At 37.9% G+C, this 22,538-nt stretch overlaps 1 protein-coding gene across 4 annotated transcripts in view; it reads right to left on the bottom strand.

Moving 5' to 3' along the window:
- MYO16 (myosin XVI) overlaps positions 1 to 22,538 on the bottom strand; it is a 702,722-nt gene that overhangs the window by 343,190 nt on the left and 336,994 nt on the right. For all 4 annotated transcript variants that reach the window (XM_073014491.1, XM_073014490.1, XM_007960876.3 and 1 more), the window contains exon 11: positions 14,522 to 14,632. In XM_073014491.1, the coding sequence (XP_072870592.1) occupies positions 14,522 to 14,632 (111 nt within the window). The remainder of the gene's footprint in view (positions 1 to 14,521; positions 14,633 to 22,538) is intronic.

The raw sequence follows: 22,538 nt of genomic DNA, 5'->3' as shown, positions 1-22,538 counted from the left end.
TCACGGGCAGGGGCAGTGGCTCAGGCCTATGATCCCAGCACTTTGGGAGGATGAGGCAGGAGGATAGGATGATTGTTTGAGCCCTGGAGTTCAAGACCAGCCTGGGTAACATGCTGAGATGCCATCTCTACAATTTTTTTTTTTTAATTAGCTGGGCATGGTGGTGTATTCCTGTCATCCCAGCTACTCAGGAAGCTGAGGCAGGAGGATCACTTGATCCTGGAAGGTTGAGGCTGCAGTAAGCTGATATCTCACCAATGTATTCCAGCCTGGGTGAAAGAGTGAGATCCTGTCTCAAAAACACAAAACAAAAACCAAAATCCAAACAAAACTCACGTTGTACCCCTTAAAAATATACAATTTTTAAAAAAGGTTATTTTAATTAAAAAGATATTGAAGTCACTAGTAGATACCTAGAAAATCACCATTTTGAAATTTTACAATATATTTGCAAATAACTAAAAAGCTAAAAGGAATTAAAACGCAAATAAGACTATTTCTATTATACCGTAACTTGTGGGATGCAACTAAAGGTCTACTTAAGACAAAAATTATAGCCTAGAATGCATGTTAGAAAAGGAAAACAGGAGTGATAATTAATGATCTAAGTATCGACTTCAAGGAGTTTAAAGAATTGCATCAATTATAAAGAAATAAATTAGTAAAATAAAATAATATCAAAGCAGAAATCAATGGAACAGGGAGAAAAAAGCCAAAAGGTGATCCTTTGAAAAATGTACAATTTATCCCAGCAAAACTGATTCAGAAAAGAAGAGGAAATGCACCAACTGCCAATAGCAATCAGTAATACGACATCAAGACAGATCCTACCGACATAAAGACAGATGAAGACGGTATCATGAACCATATTATAGCCACTAAATTTAGAAATTTAGGTCAAGTAGACAACAATCCTAGGAAAATACATCATACATACCAAAGCTAACACAATAAGAAACAGAAATTCTAATTAGTTATTTCCCTATAAAGTAAGCGGAATCTACGTCTAAAATATTTTTCCACAAGGAAAACTCAGGCTTCACCGGTGAATTCTTCCCAACACTGATGTACAAAATAAACAAATATTCTACAAATTATTTCAGAAGATAACAGAAAAAGGAACACTTCCCATTTTAAGAACCCCACATAAAATGGACATTAGAATCTAATAGGAATATTGCAATAAAGAAAAATGACAGGTTGAACTCTCTTAATAAAATAAATGTAAAAATCCTAAGCAAAATATTAACAAATTGAATCCAGCAACTTAGTAATCATGATAATACATCTCAAATAGCTTTAGTCTAGAAATGCAAGGCTGATTTCATAATTGAAGATCAACACTTGTAACTAATAATATTAAAAAAAAAACTTAAAAAGACATATGATCATCTCCATAAATGGAGAGAAAGAATTTAATAATATTCAGTGCTCATTATTGATTAAACAATAACTTTGAAAACCATGAATATAATGAGATTTCCTTAATCTAATGAGAAGTAATGATACCTACGGCATAGCTGCTGCAAAGAACTTTCTTAATGATGAAACACTCAAAGGTTTTTTTTCTGGGATTGGCAATGGATAGGGCATTTATTATTGACATTTAAGTCTTTTTAGTGAAATTCTATCTTATGAAACAATGCAAGAAAAAAAGGTATGACTTTTTTAAAAAAAGAAATAAAAGTCATCATTTGCAGACTATATGGCATTGATGTAGAAAACCAATGGACTCTTTATGTAAATTAATACTGACATATAACTTTAGCAAGTTTGATGGATAAAAAATGAATATGAAAAAATCAAAATTGTATTCTCTATACATTACCCATGAACAACTAGAAAATAATTTTTTCTTCTTATTTTCCATAAAACAAACAAGCAAACATTTATTATGTCCTCAAAATGTGAAGAATGCAGATAAGCAAATTTAATAGATATGGGAAAGACTCCTACACCAAAAAATAAAAATTGCTCCAGAGAAATTAAAGATGGCCAATAAAAGGGCTACACTATTTTGTGAAATGAAAAATGAAATATTGTAAAAACCTCAATTATTTCCACTTACTTTATATATCTGATGCAATACCAATAAAAATCCAATGGAAATTGCTAAATTAACTTTAAAGTAGACATGAATCAAAGGTCATGACTGGCTAATACATGTTTAAGAACGAGGGGACTTTCTATTTATCAGGATTGACTATATAGCTGTAATGATCAAGATATTTGGGAATTTGTTTATGAACACATGGACCAATACAAAAGAAAACAGATCCTAGAAAATAGACCCGCTCCCTGGGGTCAACTGTTTAGGACAAAGGTGCTGTGGCCATGCAGCAGGGAGACACATGTGGGAAAAGTTTTCATCTGGATCCTCCTCTTTGACCATTGTGAAATCTTTTCCACATGGGTAATATACTATGCCTTGGGTTTGGGCCATAATCCCCAAAGACACCATCCTAAACAACATAATCCCGGATGCTGAAATCCCAAAAGAGCGAAATATCTAAAGTCCCAAATCCTGCAAGTCGAAGTCATGATGCAACTCTTGTGCATACAACCAAAAACACAATAATCCTTTCCCTAGAATTCAGCTTTCAGGATTTTAACATTCAGAATTTTATTATTTCAGGATTGTGATTTGCAGGATTACAGATGTTTGCGATTTCAGACTTTGAGGATTTTGATTTTTGGGGATTTCGATCTTTTGAGATTTCAACATTCTGACTGATGGCATTGGGGATTGTGTCTTTCAGGATTATGATCAGCACCAAAATACCTTAAATGTAAATGCTAAAATAATCAAATGTTAAGAAGAAAATGTAGGAGAACATTTTCATAACCAATGCCAAGCTTTCTTAAACAGGTCACAACAAGTATGAACCCTAAAGAATCTGTAAAATTGTACACTTTGCTTCATTTAAATACACTATTTGAAGAGTACAACACAAGCCATAAACTGGAAGAAAATGTTCTCAATATGTATGTTTCACAACAAAAAGAATATCGTGAATATATAAAAACTCCTACATATCAAGAAGAAGAAAGAAAACCCCATTTTAATGGCACTATAACTGAACAGGAAAATCACAAAAGAAGATAATCAAATGAACAAACATATATTAATATTTTCATTTGTTAAATCAGAGAAATAGAAATTAGAACCATAATAAGCTACCACTCCACAACTGCCAGAATAGCTGGAATTTGAAAAACTGTTAGTGAAACAAAAATACCATTTATGCCAAAAGCAATTGGGTCATATCTACCAAAGCTGAACATATTTTATGATGCTGGCATTCCACTCCTAGGTAAAGATCCCACAGAAATACTTATGTGGGCCAAAAAAATAAAAAGGTGCAAAACTGTTTATATTATTCATATTTACTAGAAAAGTGGAAACAAGTCAAAGTTTCCTCAAGTATAGAGTGGATAAATTAGAATATACTCATATAGTAGTTTATTATACATAAACAAAAATTAGTAAATGCTTTTACAAGCAACAGTATAGCTGAATATTAGAGACATAATAATGAGATGAATACTACAAAACAGATTGCATTTATATAAAGTTAAAAAACACAGACAAAACCAATCTATCGGTGTAAATGTTGGAATATTTTGTAATGACAAGCGTGGATTGGGGGAGGACTTCTCTCTTCTATTACATTATGAAGTTGCAGGTTACGTAGGTATGTTCATGAAGTAAAAGTTCATTAAGCCACACATTAATGAGTTGTGCATTACCTTGTTTATATGTTGTTATTTAACACAACATTTATGGAAAAGAAGGATTGCTCAGTATTCTATACCCAAGTAAATAAGAAAAGAAATAAAAGTGAAATAATATGTCTGCAGAGGACCTTACTAATGTAGTATCTGAAAACTCTTGTTAAATTCCAGAGAAGAAAAATGGAGCTAGAAAGCAGATTGTAAGTGACTTTAGAAATCTGTTGATTAAGAAAGATGATAAATTTTAAAATCAATTAATAAATAATTCTAAAATGACATTTTTCCATTGAGGTATAATTTTTAGATGGGTCTAATTATTGAAGAAATTTCAGACTGTCTTTGAAAGTATGTTTTCTGATAAAGAAAAATGGTGTATAATAATGTGAATTTATATTATTGTAAAGTCGTAGAGTATAACTTTGTATAAATAATCAAAACGAAACAGGCTGTTTTGATGAAATGGAGCATTTTAAGGGTACTGCAGAGAAATAATTTTTCAAATTGTAAAAATCATGAGAATTCGTTCAACCCATCTTTCTAATATATTAAGGTTCTTTCCCCCAACAGCTTACTTGCTAAGTATTCAAAGGGGTCTCGTAGGTGGAGTGGAATGATTTGGAACTACACGGCAGGTGTTGCACAGCATAGCGCAGTATCATAGGTGAAGCTCTGGATAAATAGGCAAGGGGCACTATTAACTCAAGGAAAGTGTATGCATTCATGTTACTTCAAATATCCTTCGGGTGAGAGAAACCTCAATCTCTGACACCAGCTTGTCAACATTAGCCTCTTGAAATGCTCTTAAAAACAGGACCTACAGTTTATGTGTTCCCTTTTCTGCACAACCTTGCCAGCGTCTATTGTGTTTTTGACTTTTTAATAACAACCGTTCTGACTGGTGTGAGATGGTATGTCATTTGGTTTTGATTTGCATTTCTCTAATGATCAGTGATGTGAAACTTTTTTTTACTGTTTGTTGGCTGCATTTTTGTCTTCTTTTGAGAAGTGTCTGTTCATGTCCTTTGCCACTTTTTTTTTTTTTTTTTTTTGATATGGAGTCTCACTCTGTCATGCAGGCTAGAGTGCAGTGACAATATTTTGGCTCACTGCAACCTCCATCTCCCGGGTTCAAGTGATTCTTCTGCCTCAGCCTCCCAACCACCTGGGATTACAGGCACCCACCATGACGCCTGGCTAATTTTTGTATTTTTATGAAAGACGGGGTTTTACCATGTTGGTCAGGCTGGTCTCGACCTCCTGACCTCAAGAGATCCGCCCGCCTCAGCCTCCCAAAGTGCTGGGATTACAGGCATGACTCAGTGCACCCAGGCTTGCCCAATTTTTAATGAAGTTGTTTTTCTCTTGTAAATTTAAGTTCCTTATAGATGCTGAATAGTAGACCTGTATCAGGTATATAGTTTGCATATATTTTCCCCTATTCTGCAGGTTGTCGGTTTACTCTGTTGATAGTTCTTTTGCTGTCCAGAAGCTCTTAAGTTTAATTAGATCCCATTTGTCAATATTTGCTTTTGTTGTGATTGCTTTTGCAGTCTTTGTCATGAAATCTTTGACCATTCCTATGTCCAGAATGGTACTGCCTAGGTTGTCTTCCTGGGTTTTTATAGTTTTGGGTTTCACATTTTTGTCTTCAATCCATCTTGAGCTAATTTTTGTATATGGGGCAAGGAAGGGGACTAGCTTCACTCTTATGCTTATGGTTAGCCAGTTATCCCAGCACCATTTATTGAAGGGGGAGTCTTTTCCTCATTGCTTGTTTTTGTCAGCTCTGTCCAAGAACAGAGGGTCACAGATGTGCAGCACTACACTGTTGTTGGGAGTGTAAATTAGTTCAACCATTCTGGAAAGCAGTATGGTGGTACCTCAAAGGGCTAAAAGCAGAATTACCATTCCACCCAGCAATCACATTACAGGGTATACACCCAAAGAAATATAAATCACTCTACCATAAACATACATGCACACGAATGTTCATCGCAGCACTATTCACAATAGTAAAGACACGTAATCAATTTAAATGCCCATAAATGACAGATTAGATAAAGAAAAAATGGTACATGTGCATCATGGAGTACTATGCAGCCACAAAAAAGAACAAGATCATGTCTTTTACGGAAACATGGATGGGGTTGGAGGCTACTATCCTTAGCAAACTAACACAGGAACAGAAAACCAAACTCATGTTCTCCTTATAAGTGGGAGGTAAATGATAAGAACTTATGAACGCAAAGAAGGATGGGAGGTAAATGATAAGAACTTATGAAGGCAAAGAAGGAAACAATAGTCACTAGGGTCTACTTAAGCAAGGAGGCTGGAAGGGGGGAGAGGAGCAGAAAATAAAACTATTGGGTACTGGACTTAATACCTGGGTTATAAAATAATCTGTACAACAAACCTCCAGGACATGTGTTTACCTATATAACAAACCGTTACAACCCAAACTTAAAATAGAAGTTAAACAAAGAGGCTCTGCTGCATCAACCTGGGTCACCCTGAGTGGCATGTTAAGTGGCTGAAATGAGCCAGATTGTGTGCTAGGAGCTGTCAAGCAATGCTTTATTGCTCTGGTTTGGTTTTAGCCAATTACAATATATTTGTTTCAGAATTCTTTTGGCTAACCAGATGTTATAGGAGGTCTTGTGTTTATTTTGTGGGGTTTTTAAATTAGTCTTAAGTCCCACTAATGTGCTTGTAAAACAAACACTTCCACCAAACTTCTTTGCTGTCCATAAAGGAATTTGATTGCATACTCTGTTCTCTCTGGCACTGCTGGCGGTAAGTATTCAGAGAATGCAATGCTTGTATTCTGTGCATTTCCTGGAGAGCTTGTGTCTCATCACATGCATTTCTTTTTCTGTTTGAAGCTTTGAGAACTTCTTAATGCTGCCAACTGTGGAAACTCCCTAATCTAATGTCCAAATAGAAGGTTATACACTTAGTAAAAAGGCAATTTGCAATCTGTTTTGAAAGATCATACTATAAAACAAATCAGACTGTAGCAAAAAGAGATGAAAACCCTGGTCAAATGATTAAATCAGCAAAAATATTTTATCTTGGCTCTGAAAAAAGTCATTGCTCAACCCTCAGTTATTTGCTATGGATAAGTAAATATTAACTTCTTTCTCTCATCTAAAAATAGGGACTTGGTTGAGGAAGTCTACTCATTTATTCAATATTTATTGGGAATCTATTATGGGTCATACATAGCAGTGAACAAAATGAGAATTCTTTCCCTTATAGAACTTGCATTCTAGTGGGTATGGACATGAGACAGAGAGAGAGAGAGAGAGAGAGAGAGAGAGAGAAACAGAGACAGAGACAGTCTGTGTGTATAGGGAGAATCAGCACATGGTATTTATAAGAATCTAAATAAGAAAAATATACAGTATGTTAGAGAGTGGTAAGTTTGTGGAGGAAAATACATGAAGGCAGAAGGATAGGAAGTGCATTTCGCAATTTAAAATAGACTAGGGGGCTGGCTTTCAGAAGCAATGACACTGATATGAAGACCTGAAGGGAGGGAGGAATAGGCATATGGTGGTCAAATTATTCAGGCAAAGGCCTGCACAGAAGCGCCAGCCACACTCATGAGACACCAGGGCCAGCTATGTGGCCAGGGCAGAGGCACCCAGGGGAGGGTGCCAACATCTGACATCAGAAATTCAAAAGGCAGCGGGAAACCGTTGTGGCTTTATGAGCCTTTCCTCAGACTGTGGCTTTACTGAGTGAATTGGGCATCCTTTTAGCAGAGAAGTGTCATAATGCAATGTACAATCTAACACTGTTACTCTGGCTTTTGTGTTGAGAATAGACAGAGGGGAAGTCAAGAGAAACTCAGACACTTATTTGCAGGACAAATAGGCATCTATAGAACTCTCCACCCCAAATCAACAGAATATACATTCTTCTCAGCACCATATCGCACTTATTCCAAAATTGACCACATAGTTGGAAGTAAAGTACTCCTCAGCAAATGTACAACAACAGAAATTATAACAAACTGTCTCTCAGACCACAGTGCAATCAAATTAGAACTCAGGATTAAGAAATTCACTCAAAACCCCTCAACTACACGGAAACTGAAAAATCTGCTCCTGAATATCTACTGCTTACATAACGAAATGAAGGCAGAAATAAAGATGTTCTTTGAAACCAATGAGAACAAAGATACAACATACCAGAATCCCTGGGACACATTTAAAGCAGTGTGTAGAGGCAAATTTATAGCATGAAATGCCCACAAGAGAAAGCAGGAAAGATCTAAAATTGACACCCTAACATCACAATTAAAAGAACTAGAGAAGCAAGAGCAAACACATTCAAAAGCTAGCAGAAGGCAATAATTAACTAAGGTCAGAGCAAAACTGAAGGAGAGACACAAAAAAATCCTTCAAAAAAATTAATGAATCCAGGATTTGGTTTTTTGAAAAGATCAACAAAATTGATAGACCGCTAGCAAGACTAATAAAGAAGAAAAGAGAGAAGAATCAAATAGATGCAATAAAAAACGATAAAGGGAATATCACTACCGATCCCAAAGAAATACAAAGTACCATCAGAGAATACTATAAACACCTCTACACAAATAAACTAGAAAACCTAGAAGAAATGGAAAAATTCCCGGACACATACACTCTCCCAAGACTAAACCAGGAAGAAGTCGAATCCCTGAATAGACCAATAATAGGCTCTGAAATTGAGTCAATAATTATTGCCTACCAACCAAAAAAAGTCCAGGACCAGACAGATTCATAGCCGATTCTACCAGAGGTACAAGGAGGAGCTGGTACCATTCTTTCTGAAACTATTCCAATCAATAGAAAAAGAAGGAATCCTCCCTAACTCATTTTATGAGGCCAACATCATCCTGATACCAAAGCCTGGCAGAGACACAACAAAAAACGAGAATTTTAAAGACCAATATCCCTGATGAACATCGATGCAAAAATCCTCAATAAAATACTGGCAAACCGAATCCAGCAGCACATGAAAAAGCTTATCAGCCAAGATCAAGTGGGCTTCATCCCTGGGATGCAAGGCTGGTTCAATATATGCAAATCAGTAAACATAATCCAGCATAGAAACAGAACCAAAGACAAAAACCACATGATTATTTCAATAAATGCAGAAAAGGCCTTTGACAAAATTCAACAGCACTTCATGCTAAAAACTCTCAATAAATTCGGTATTGATGGAACATATCTTAAAATAATAAGAGCTATTTATGAGAAACCTACAACCAATATCATACTGAATGGGCAAAACCTGGAAGCATTCCCTCTGAAAACTGGCACAAGACAGGGATGCCCTCTCTCACCACTCCTATTCAACACAGTGTTGGAAGTTTCGGCCAGGGCAATCAGACAGGAGAAAGAAAGAAAGGGATTCAATGAGGAAAAGAGGAAGTCAAATTGTCCCTGTTTGCAGATGACATGACTGTATATTTAGAAAACTCCGTCATCTCAGCCCAAAATCTCCTTAAGCTGATAAGCAACTTCAGCAAAGTCTCAGGATACAAAATCAATGTGCAAAAATCACAAGCATTCTTATACACCAGTAATAGACACACAGAGAGCCAAATCATGAATGAACTCCCATTCACAACTGCTTCAAAGAGAATAAAATACCTAGGAATCCAACTTACAAGGGATGTGAAGGACCTCTTCAAAGAGAACTACAAAACACTGCTCAATGAAATAAAAGAGGGCACAAACAAATGGAAGAACATTCTATGCTCATGGATAGGAAGAATCAATATCATGAAAATGGCCATACTGCCCAAGGTAATTTATAGATTCAATGCCACGCCCCTTAAGCTACCAATGACTTTCTTCACAGAATTGGAAAAAACTACTTCAAAGTTTATATGGAACCAAAAAAGAGCACACATTGCCAAGACAATCCTAAGCCAAAAGAACAAAGCTGGAGGCATCACGCTACCTGACTTCAAACTATACTACAAGGCTACAGTAACCAAAACAGCATGGTACTGGTACCAAAACAGAGATCTAGACCAATGGAACAGAATAGAGCCCTCAGAAATAATACCACACATCTACAACCATCTGATCTTTGACAAACCTGACAAAAACAAGAAATGGGGAAAGGATTCCCTATTTAATAAATGATGCTGGGAAAACTGGCTAGCCATATGTAGAAATGGATCCCTTCCTTACACCTTATATGAAAATTAATTCAAGATGGATTAGAGACTTAAATGTTAGACCTAAAACCATAAAAACCCTAGAAGAAAACCTAGGCAAGACCATTCAGGACATAGGCATGGGCAAGGACTTCATGTCTAAAACACCAAAAGCAATGGCAACAAAAGCCAAAATTGACAAATGGGATCTAATTAAACTAAAGAGCTTCTGCACAGCAAAAGAAACTACCATCAGAGTGAACAGGCAACCTACAGAATGGGAGAAAAGTTTTGCAATCTACCCATCTGACAAAGGGCTAATATCCAGAATCTACAAAAAACTCAAACATATTTACAAGAAAAAAACAACCTCATCAAAAAGTGGGCGAAGGATATCAACAGACACATCTCAAAAGAAGACATTTATGCAGCCAACAGACACATGAAAAAATCCTCATCATCACTTGCCATCAGAGAAATGCAAATCAAAACCACAATGAGATACCATCTCACACCAGTTAGAAAGGTAATCATTAAAAAGTCAGGAAACAACAGGTGCTGGAGAGGATGTGGAGAAATAGGAACACTTTTACACTGTTGGTGGGATTGTAAACTAGTTCAACCATTGTGGAAGACAGTGTGGTGATTCCTCAAGGATCTAGAACTAGAAATACCATTTGACCCAGTCATCCATTACTGGGTATATACCCAAAGGATTAAAAATCATGGCCGGGTGTGGTGGCTCAAGCCTGTAATCCCAGCACTTTGGGAGGCCGAGGCGGGCGGATCACGAGGTCAGGAGATTGAGACCATCCTGGCTAAACCTGGTGAAACCGCGTCTCTACTAAAAAAAAAAAAAAAATACAAAAAACTAGCCAGGCGAGGTGGTGGGCGCCTACAGTCCCAGCTGCTCGGGAGGCTGAAGCAAGAGGATGGCATGAACCCAGGAGGCGGAGCTTGCAGTGAGCTGAGATCCAGCCACTGCACTCCAGCCTGGGTGACAGAGCGAGACTCCATCTCAAAAAAAAAAAAAAATCATGCTGCTATAAAGACACATGCACATGTATGTTCATTGTGGCACTATTCACAATGGCAAAGACTTGAAACCAACCCAAATGTCCATCAATGATAGACTGGATTAAGAAAATGTTGGCACATATACACCATGGAATACTATGCAGCCATAAAAATGGATGAGTTCATGTCCTTTGTAGGGACATGGATGCAGCTGGAAACCATCATTCTCAGCAAACTATTGCAAGAACAGAAAATCAAACACCACATATTCTCACTCATAGGTGGGAATTGAACAATGAGAACACTTGGACACAGGAAGGGGAGCATTACACACCAGGGCCTGTTGTGGGGTGTGGGGAAGGGGGAGGGATAGCATTAGGAGATATACCTACTGTAAATGACGAGTTAATGGGTGCAGCACACCAAAATGGCACATGTATACATATGTAACAAACTTGCACATTGTGCACATGTACCCTAGAACTTACAGTATAATAAAAAATAAATAATAAAAACAAAAAACAAAAAACAAAATGCAAGTGCAAAATGCAATTGCTGTAGGAAGATATGTGCCTGGAGGCAGCAGTGGGGGTGGTCTTCTGTGTATAACTTGAAGGTAGGGCTGGTGACATTTGCAGGGAAATCAGATGTGGGGTGTGGAAGGAAAACCAGCATCAACAGTCTCACTAAGTGCGTTGACCCAAGAAGCGACAAGAGTGGGACTGTCATGAGCCAGGGTGGAAAGGCCATGAGACGTGAAGGTTGGAAGAGCTCAAATGATCACATTCGGGTATTGGAATTTTGAGATTTCTACTAAACTAGTGATTTTCTATTTGTGGGGAAGGATCACTTGCTTTTAGTTCCAATTAATCATGGACTGATACTTTTGTAAAACATAATAAAAAGAATTACTAAAAAATGTGATTAAAAGACATATGAAGTTCAAGCTCTGATTCTTATTAACTCCAACAGGGATTAAACCAACAGACTGCTGGAAGAATTTCTATAAAAACACTTATTTCCATTACACACTGGTCATAAAAAATTCATATACCTACTCATCCGCAGACAGCACATTGGGAAGCACATATTACCATTTAATCCATAATGTTTAAATTGCTTGTCTACCCATTAGAGGTAATTTCAGACACCATAACGTACAACATTCCTATTACGAAATTGATCCTAATCGATTGAGCTTTTCTGTATTTTAGGAATTGAGCAGAAGAAACCCATGCCTCACACAGTGGTAAATTTATGTTATATGAACATTAGGAAAGCAGAGAGTAGTATAAATAGTTCAGGTGATCAAGAGAGGGAACTGACTAGAAAACAAATTATTTAAGAAGATAGTCCACTGTGTGGAGGAGCTAGAGGCAGGAGTTTGATAAAAATGTAGGAAGTATTTACTGTTTAAGAGGGAAACAGCAGAAAAACTCACATAACTAACTCCATTTTGTTAAGCGGCTTTACCTATTCTTGTACGTGGGCTAGGATCATCTTAAAGCACTGAGATAATAATGCAAAAATAGCAATCGTATAGTTTTTACTCTGGGATTAAAGGAGAAGTGCATAAGCAACTATGTTTTATTAAAGATTTCCAGGAAAGTTGTAGCCTGACAAGGACAAAGTTCGCAACTCCTTAGACCCTCCCTGGTCCCCAGATGTCTATAGTCCTTATCCACCTTTTGATACCAACACCCTCCTCTTCTGTATATGTTCCTCCCATAAACACTCTCTGGGCAGCCTGAAAAATTGGAGAAGGTACATTAGAACACTAGTTTACCATCTTCTCAGTTTTGCTGGCTTTCCAAATAAACCTACTTTTCCTCCCATCAACCTTGTTTCTGGTGTTTGGCTTTTGAGCAGCCCAAGAACCAGATGTTAACAAACTATCAATGAGTTACAGAATAACAAACTGTGATAAATTCTCTAAAGATAGATAGTCCATGATGATGTAATCTAGAAGCTCTGGGAAGGTTTACTTAAAGAGTGGGTACTATTTGAGTGGGAGTTTATAAAGCTAACTATTTTATGGAGTAGAAATATAACTCTAGGGGAAATAAACAAACAGAGAAACAGTCTAAGGAAAGTCCTTGATGCAGGAAGGCAGGTGATAAGTAATTTAGATATAAGTGAGAAAGAGTCCTCAGTGACTGTTTGGGGCAGATCATGAGGATTCTAGTCTCTGGAATAAGGGTTGTGGTCTTTTTCCCATGAAAAGTGGTGGGCCATAGAGAAGATTCAAGACTGGTAGCTTTGAGATTACATTTGTGCTTTATAAAAATTACTCTAGTTCATTGTGAGATTGGATTGAAAAAGAATGATGAAGCCTCCCCTAGAAAGTTAGTAGGTTGTTAGAGAAGGAAATGTAATGGCTTTGATGAGGGTGCTTACCACGGGGGTGGAGAGAACCAGAATAAATGCATTATTTAGATGAAATGTCACTTTAAAGGCACAAATGGGTAAAGAAAGACAAAACAATTTAAGCAATGGTCTTCTAGGCTTCCATAATTACGAGTAAAAAAAAAATCAACGCAATACTGGGAAAAAGATGAAAAAATGGAATAAAAATACACACTTTACAAAAGTAACAGAGTGATAACAGAGACCAAAGTAATCAGCTCTTACCACTTTATGCTAATGACATGATTTCATTAATTTTGACAGAAGTATTTAATTTTAAGTGTATTTACAGTGGCAGGCAATTTATCTAAGCATTACGATGCTACATTGCATTTTCATAGGCTAATCAGCATTTGACAATTTATTACTTGTAAGGAAATCTCAGACTTCACATTTACATGAAAATTACTTAATCAGTTTCTCAGTAGACTAGAAAACAAAAGTGTTATCAAAAAGGGACAGCAGGTATATGCATAATCAGATTTCTTTATAGACATTCTGATTGAATTGCTCTGTGCTCTGTGTAGAATATAACAAAATCAGAGAGTGGGAGAGAAAAAGAAAGAGAAAGAGATTGATTTTGATATTACAAGGTGTCTAAACTGTTATCAGTGTTGGGAAAGTAACACACAAATGAGGATAGAACCACAGTAAATAAATTCTCCATGCTGTCATTTGAGTAATATTTTTGGATTCTACTATCAGGAATCTGTGCATAAATTATTAACTTTACAAAGACATTTCCTGGCAATTCTGAGCCACAACAGTTTCTCTTCTCATGCAAATAGAGAGGCAGTCGTACATGCATAGTCAATATATGCTCTTTTGCTTCCTGTTCCCGATCTAGCAGGTTCAAGAAAAGTAGAGGAGACAGACAGCAATTTTATAAGTCATATGCAGATCCTGCTGGTTCTAGCAAGATCTTCCACAGCAATCATGACAACAGGAAAGTTTAATAGCAGTACTTGTGTCTGTCCACAGGGTATTAGTTTATGCCTAACTCCAAATTTTGGAACTGTGCTGAATTTGCTTTAGAACTGAGCCAGAATGAAGCTAAACTCACCTTGAAAAATTCAACTTAAGCTATCACCATGACCAGAAGCTCCAGTGAGCCCTTTACTTGCAACATTTGAAGCACTGAAGGGTGATAAAAACATGCAGCAAGACAAAAGCAGTTCAAAAGGCAATCTCCAGGGCACTCACATAGATCTGATTGTTTCCGAAGCGCTTCTGAATCTCATAGAGCAGGCTGCCATCATTGAGCTCGCTGAGCGTTGCCAGGTCATCGTTTGGGGCAGGAGGCATTAGCTTGACCTGGGGAAGAACAGAAAATATGATCAATTCTAATTGCTTTCCAATCAACTTTCTTCACAGTTGGATGTTCCACTTTCAATTACCTGTCAACAATTTGAAGACAACCTGAGTTAGGAACTGTTATTAAAAGATGAAATGGTTCAATGAAAAAGAAAAAAAGGAATCCAAAGCCACAGAGTAATGTATTCAGATGAGAATTTTTGTGCTATACTCCCCAGCGTGCAGGTGCACACACCCTGTCTGTCAGCCCAGGCATTAGGTCTGTCAAGATGAGTTCAGCATGTTGACTCTTCTTATTCCCTACTGATAATTTAGACAGCTCTGTACTGTTCTCAGTCCTCTGAAAGATAGGCAGTGGAACACCTCATATATTTGCAGTGTTCCCTAAGCTAAAGCAAAACTTTTCATGTTACCATTGTTGGCATGGTAAGGAAGAAATGTGTATGGAATTTAGATTCTGCATTCATGTAAAATGAGGCCAGGTTTTAAAGGTAGACTCCAGATCTTTCTATTCCGCTCTACATTACTTTTAAGATTAAGGTAGCTATGAGATTAAAATAACTGTCACAAAAAAAGCTTTCCTATTCAATTTAATATGTCATGAAAGTTTAAAGACTATGCAACATTTCAAATAAAAAAGATAAATTTGGATTCTTCAATTAAATGAAAATCCATTATTTTCAAATTAGAAATGTGCAATTTTAATTTTATGTACACAGAATACGCTCAGAAAAGTAGAGATTTGATGTAATATGGTAGTAGTGTTTTTTTAATATCACACACAGAAGAGAAGAATAAGAAAAATATTCTTATCAATGTGAGCTCTTTGATACTCCTAGTAAAGTTTTAATAATTATTATTTGTATTCATGTATGTACTCTATATTTGCATTTTGTATTTGTATCTGTATTATATATTAATAGTATATACCATTGCTAAATAATTTGAACATAAATATTTCTGCTTATCTAGTAAATGTAGTGTAAAAAACACTAAACAGTTTTAATAAAACTAAATTTAGGACTATCTTTTCTGATATTAGTGGATATTTTGCAAAGTATAATCTTTCCCATGAGTTCATAAAGTCGGTTTATTTTCTCCCCAGATTTTCAAAATCTAATGCATTAATAATAGAAACACAGGCTGGTGTGGTGGCTTACACCTCTAATCCCAGCACAGGGAGGCTGTGGCAGGTGGATCACTTGAGGTCAGGAGTTCCAGACCAGCCTGACCAATGCAGCAAAACCTCACCTCTACTAAAAATACAAAAAAAATTAGCCAGGCATGGTGGCACACGCCTGTAATCTCAGCTACTCAGGAAGCTGAGGCATGAGAATTGCTTAAACCCAGGAGGTGAAGGTTGCAGTGAGCCGAAATTGAGCCACTGCACTCCAACCTAGACAACGGAGCAAGACTCTGTCTCAAAAACAAACAAACAAAAATACACATACACACACACAATAATAGAAACACAAATTGAGTAGTGGGCATGTTGAAAGGTCAGAATTTTTTTTTTATGGACTCTAGTTAGACTGGTGGCATGGCAGCAAACTTTATGGCACTGGAGTTCAAACCATTTCTATAAGCAGGAAACACAATATTACAATAGATGCATGTTTACTAAAAACTAATTTGTAAAATACTCCATTAGCTGGGCATGGTGATGTGTCCTGTAGTCCCAGTTACTTGGGAGGTTGAGGGGAGACGATTATTTAAACCTAGGGGTTTGGGTTTGAGGCTGCAGTGAGCCATGATAGTGCCACTACACGCCAGCCTGGGTGACGGGGCTAGGCCCTGTCTCGAAAAAAAAAAAGAAATCTAGATTTCAGAAATAACAACAACAAGCCTGTACCTTCCCCACCAAGATGCACAAACTCAAACACCCTGAATTCATTGTTTTAACTACTTTGCAACCTTTAAAGGAAACATATTTCCAAATATCTTTCAGCATTAACCTACACTAAGCATATAATACAGTTTTACTAAAATTAGTTATTTAATGTTGGGTTAGAGGCATAGCTTTAAGGCTTTGATGTGTCAGAATTATCTACTTGAATCTTTCAAGAGTTGCATCCAAACACTGGTACTTTTTGTTGATAAAAATAGAAGTCATAATGTTTCAGCTATGCCGGTGTTTCCTGGGTTGTCAAAACAATTTTGAAATTGTTTGATATCAACTTTTTAACATTATACACTGAGTTCCACTTTGCGGAGTCTCATAGGCACCAAGCGCTACCTAGACTGACAGGTCTCAGAGAGAGGCGTGACAATAGAAGAAGCGACGCTGCCTTCCGCATAGCCCTTAGGCGAAGGAACTGGTGGTCTTGATCCAGGCAGTTTTTAATTCTGCTTTCATCGGTCATGCAAATTCAGGTAAATATCTTAGACATTAATTTGAGATCGCTACTTCGAATGTTAGAAAATGCAAGCTCATCTACCTCTGAAACATCAATTATTTGTATTCAGCTGGTTGAACAACAGTGTTTAAACCCCAGTTGTACATCTTCCAATCTGTGAGTTCTCGAATAGTTTTCTATCTTAACATCATGAAGTTGCTTTTCATTCTCTATGTGATGAAAGACAGTATATACTTCATAGAGTGGCTGAGGGAATTTAAAAAACGAGGGGAATTTGGCCCAGTATCTCCTCTGCAGCTAAGTGTGCCTCATTAGTGCCCTTAGTAACACATCTAGGGGCCACAGAGACCACGTAACTTCCTACCAGCTTCCCTTGGGGCTGGGGGAGGGAGGGATGCCGGTGAGTGTGAAGGGCCCTGGGTCTGTCCGTGCTGTTCTCAGCAAAGATGCTCAGCTTTCCTTCGCTTTAGGAATCAGAGTTCTCGTTCACATATTTCTTTCTGAGGAAGGTTCTTCTGCTGAATAACATTTTAAAACATTTTGGCATTCATTGTTATAGCATCCTTATTTAATAGATGAAGAACTTGAGGCCCAGAGAGGACATGGACTTTTTCTAGGGTCACACAGCTGATAAGTCAGAAGCAAAAGCTGGCATGATAACCACTGGGGAACAGGAGGAATTCCAGTGGATAATGGAAACATCTGATGACATCTATTCAATAATGGGCCAAATTTCCCTTGCTCACCTTCTTTGTCGGCCATTGTGCTAGAGGTTTAGCACAAAGAGGAAAAAAGGAAAGATGTTTGTGACCTTCCCTATGCAGGGGAGAAGTTAGGACAAAAATAAGAAATTACAAGTACAAAATGTATGTGAGAGGAAAAACAGGATGCTTTGAAAAGAGAAAAATTTTACTTTAGATGATCCGAGAAGTCCTCTTTGAAGAGGTCACGTTGATGTTGAAACTGGACATCATTTTAAAAGGCAGTCCTGTGGGATGTGGGGAGAGATGTCTCAGGGAGAGGGAAGGACATGGTGAGGGCTGTAAGGTCGGGAGGAGATGGGTGTGTGGGAGGCCCTAGAATCTGCCCTGGTGTGGAGGAGGTGGGAGAAGGCAGCAGCAGGGGATACTGAAGGAGCTGGAAAAGCTTCCTGGGCCATGAGGAAGAGCTGCTTGATTCCAGGAATTTGTGAAAGTCATGGAGGGGACTGAGCATGGGGACCGCAGGACCAGTTTCACAGTGCTAAGACGACACACCGGCAGCTGCAGCAGAGAAAAGGCGGAGTGGTGAGACCAGCCAGCAAGCTCTAGAAAACGGGGGCCCAAGGAAGAGGCCACAGAGGAATGGATTGGACTTTGATTAATTTAAGAAAAAGAGGAGCTGCCGTATGCAACTGTATGCAACTAAGTTGCACTTGATTTCCTAACTAGAATTAATTTAGACAAGATTGAAGATTTCCTTATAAAGATGGATAATTTTACTGCATTCCAGGATCACAGACTGGAATGCTTGCCACTGGATATAAAAGGAATCTAGAAAACATGTGCAATTAGGTAAGAATGTATTTTCTAGAGGTGAAATAACTTGTGGCAAAAGTCCTTACGTAGAGAGACACATGAAAGGGAACTTTCACCATCAATTTAGGGATGGATGTAAATATATTTTCTTTTAAATATCTTTGCAAAGTTTCTCCAAAGTACATAAACTTACGCACACATATAGACAACCCCAAAAGCAATGTAGGCATGCGTGAATGCATGTACAAAAATTAATCCATATGCATATTCATACATGTACCTAATTTGATGTAAATCAGTAAATGATTGCAATAACTTTGAGTCATGCAAAAAGAAGGCAAAACTCTCCAGCAAGTTAGCACACATCTTCAACTCCCAAAGAAATCATAAAAAGGAAGAAAATCAAGAGCAAGATTTGTATTTTCTTCAGGAGTAATGATTTATGCTAAGATAATAAGATCCCTCTTACAGTCACGATGCTAACAATTTCAATGCAAATTTCTGTGTGCACATTTAGCAAAAACATGAATAGTACTAACAGAAGTTCTGCATTTGTTCCAGCAAGCCTGGAACAGCTATCACAGACATCTCATTGGTATTCCCGTGGATTCTCGTCTTCAGTGGCACAGCTGTTACATGGGTCAGAGAGTGTACTAGGCTGACAGTAAAAATGTGACTACTCCCTAGCCTGCTTATAGTTACACAGTGGGGCAGATCCAGTGTGAGAGTAGATCAAGGGAAGAGTTCCTTGCGTTTCTCACGTCAAGATTCCAAAATGACCCGAAAGGAAGCTTTGATAATCAATCTTAAGCAAGGCTCTTAAAGGAGCACATTCTTTATAGATTTCAAAAGCATTGTTGCAGCTGATAAGTAGAAAGAAAAATAAAAAGTATGTCTGTGAATGTTTTTATGTTGCATTTGTAGGCTGAAAAGTAGGCACCCCCAATGTCTGCCAAATAATTATAACAATAATCACCACGTAAGTACAAAATATTGCCTATCCTCTCCAAAGTTGACCACTATGGTTTTTATTATACGTATTTCCAAAAGGAGAGATCTAAAACGCAAGATAGACATACTTTAGAAATCAAGGAAGAATTTAGGGGAAACACTTTGAGAAATGTTTTGCGATCCAAAGCTAATTAAAGTTTTGAAAGTATTCTGAATTTGCTGATCCTTCGTCTCCATTGTGTGGACGCTGTTTTGAGAACTGTGGGCTTTACCATGTTGTCTTGTGTTTGCTTGTTTGTGATTTCTCTCTGGGAGGCTGGTAGTACATGTCCAGGGAGTAGAAGCCCAAGGGGCAACAGAAATGATCTGACTTGTGGCATCAGGGTCACAGGATTTGGCGGAAGGCAGTCTAGGAGCAAACAACCCAGTATGGATAAGTGAAAAAAAAAAAAAAGGAGAAAATTAAAAAAAAAAAACAAAAACAAAGACTGTGTTGGACGGGCGCAGTGGCTCATGCCTGTAATCCCAGCACCCTGGGAGGCCGAGGCAGGCGGATCACCTGAGGTCAGGGAGTTTGAGACCAGCCTGACTAACATGGTGAAACTCCATCTCTGCTAAAAATACACAAATTAGCTGTGTGTGGTGGCAGGCACCTGTAATCCCAGCTACTCGGAAGGCTCAGGCAGGAGAATCACTTAAACCCAGGAGGCGGAGGTTGCAGTGAGCTGAGATGGCGCCATTGTACTCCAGCCTGGGTGACAGAGTGAGACGCCATCTCAGAAAGAGAAAAGAAAAAAGAAAAAAAAAAAAGAAGCTGTGTGTACCGGAATGACCAGATTAAGATAGGGTGATCACATGACACATACTTTACTTCGCTTCCCAAGGCTTCCACCTGTGCCATGCCTGGACAGTCCTGTGTAGTTTTGCCCTCCTTTTGTTATTCTGCCAAGGTTTCTTAAATGGTGAAGTCTACCAGGCCCTTTCCCTTTCCCTTTCCCTTTCCCTGGCTGAAGATCTATGTGCTTGCATTTCTGTGGACTACAGGAAGAAAGTTTTAGCGAACTTAGAAACCTGCTGTAGTGCCACTAGAAGAGTACTGGATACAAAATAAAAGAAACATTTGTGATTCTAGACCACTTGTTTAACTTTTTGGTCAAGAAAAGGGTCACACTCTGTAGCCCATGCTGGAGTGCAGAGATGACATCCTAGCTCACTGTAGCCTCCAACTTCTGAGCTCAAGCAATCTTCCCACCTCAGCCTCCTGAGTTGGTGGGACCACAGGTATGTGCCACCATGCCCTGCGTCACCATGCCCTGCTAAGTTTTAAATATTTTGTAGAGATGGGGTTTTGCTATGTTGCCCAGGCTGTGTCTTGAACTGCTGGCCTCAAGCAATCCTCCCACCTCAGCCTGCTGAGTGGGTGTGACCACAGGTGTGCACCACCATGCCCTGCTAAGTTTTAAATATTTTGTAGAGATGGGGATTTTTCATGTTGCCCAGGCTGGTCTTGAACTGCTAGCCTCAAGCAATCCTCCCACCTTGGCCTCTAGAAGTGCTGGGATCACTAGAGTAAGCCACCGCTCCCAGTCTGCTTAACTTTCTTGAGTTTAAGTTTGGTCAGCTTGAAACTCAGTTTGAAGCTTGAGTTTAAGTTACGTAGTGAAAGCAGTTAATAACCTGCTCACAGTGACGTTTCGAGGATTAAGATAATGCAGGTGAAAGCATTTCTAAGCTTTGAAATGTTAACCAACATAACACACTATTTTGCATTATTATTTTCTAAAATCATCTATATTTACATTGAAGAGTATAAAGTCCTGTGGATATGTTGACTGGAACTACATGAATTTAGACCAGATCCGTGCAGGGAGTAGAAGACGTTACTGCTCTGGCAAAACCACAGTATGTAATTCCAGTCAGTCACATACAGCCAGTCTATACAATAATAACAATACAAACAATACATCCATCTACTGTCATCGTCATAACAACCATACAAGGCTGGTCCTATGTACCCATTTCACACTTGAGGCTCAGTAAGGCTATGGGACTTCCATAGAGTTCCCGAGCTGCAGACCTGAACCACAGCAAAGCTGCGTGCTTCTTTCCCGCTTCTCTCTACCCCAGGCTATCATGGCTTCACTAAATGGAATAATCACTTGACTTCAATTTCAACCTTAAACCTAATTTAAGTAAAAATGTCTGAAAGAAGAGAGGGAGGAAAGGGGGAAAATAAGAAATTAGGGAACCAAGAAAAGAAATGAAAAAACCCAGCAGGTCAGGGAGGGATGGGATGGGAAAGGAAACCAGGAGGGAAAGGGAAGAGAAGGAAGTCTTGCACATTATACGCCACTTAAGAAACATTCTGAGTTCTCAGAGATATTATAAAAACAAATGTTAATTTTAGTGGTTCTCGGAAATTAAAAAAAATAAAATGTCAAATCATGTCTTTAATATTCATTTACACAGTTGCCATTTGATAAGACCTACACTTTGTAAAAATCTGGAAAGAGAGATGCAAAGTAGTTTTTATTTTAAGTTTTTAAAATTTTTCCACATGATGTATTTATCTCTAAAATGTTAATCAGAGCTTTATGGCTTTGAAAAGTGTTTTGGAAAGCTTTCCTATGAAATGTGAATATATAATCCATTCAGTTTATCATGCTGCTCTTCCCTGGAGAGAACCGTCCAGCTAGACCTTGTGGGTAAGAACATAGGAGAATATGATGGATACAGTGTAGCGTATTACCAGGTGAATATTAGATCACACAGGAGCATAAAGCTGGGTAGCCACCATTCCCTCTCTATTAACCCATAAATAGAACATGGTTACAATTACTTTTTATGTCTAGGATACAATTATAAAAAGTCTACATTAAAACAGAAAAGTTAGCCTATGAAGATTACATTTGATATTCTTATGTCCTGAATGTCTTATATTTGAAGAATATTTTATGTCTTTTAGAAACATCTTATTAAATTACCACCTAAAAAGCAATCAATCTGCTAATCATAAATTGTTTTAACTTCACAGAGGGAGAAATCTCAGTACTTTGATGAAACGGTTGACCTAGTTTGCTC

Source organism: Chlorocebus sabaeus, chromosome 3, assembly GCF_047675955.1.
Source record: "Chlorocebus sabaeus isolate Y175 chromosome 3, mChlSab1.0.hap1, whole genome shotgun sequence".
In the NCBI taxonomy this organism is placed as follows: Eukaryota; Metazoa; Chordata; class Mammalia; order Primates; family Cercopithecidae; genus Chlorocebus; species Chlorocebus sabaeus.
This window is presented reverse-complemented; position numbering and strand designations above follow the sequence as displayed.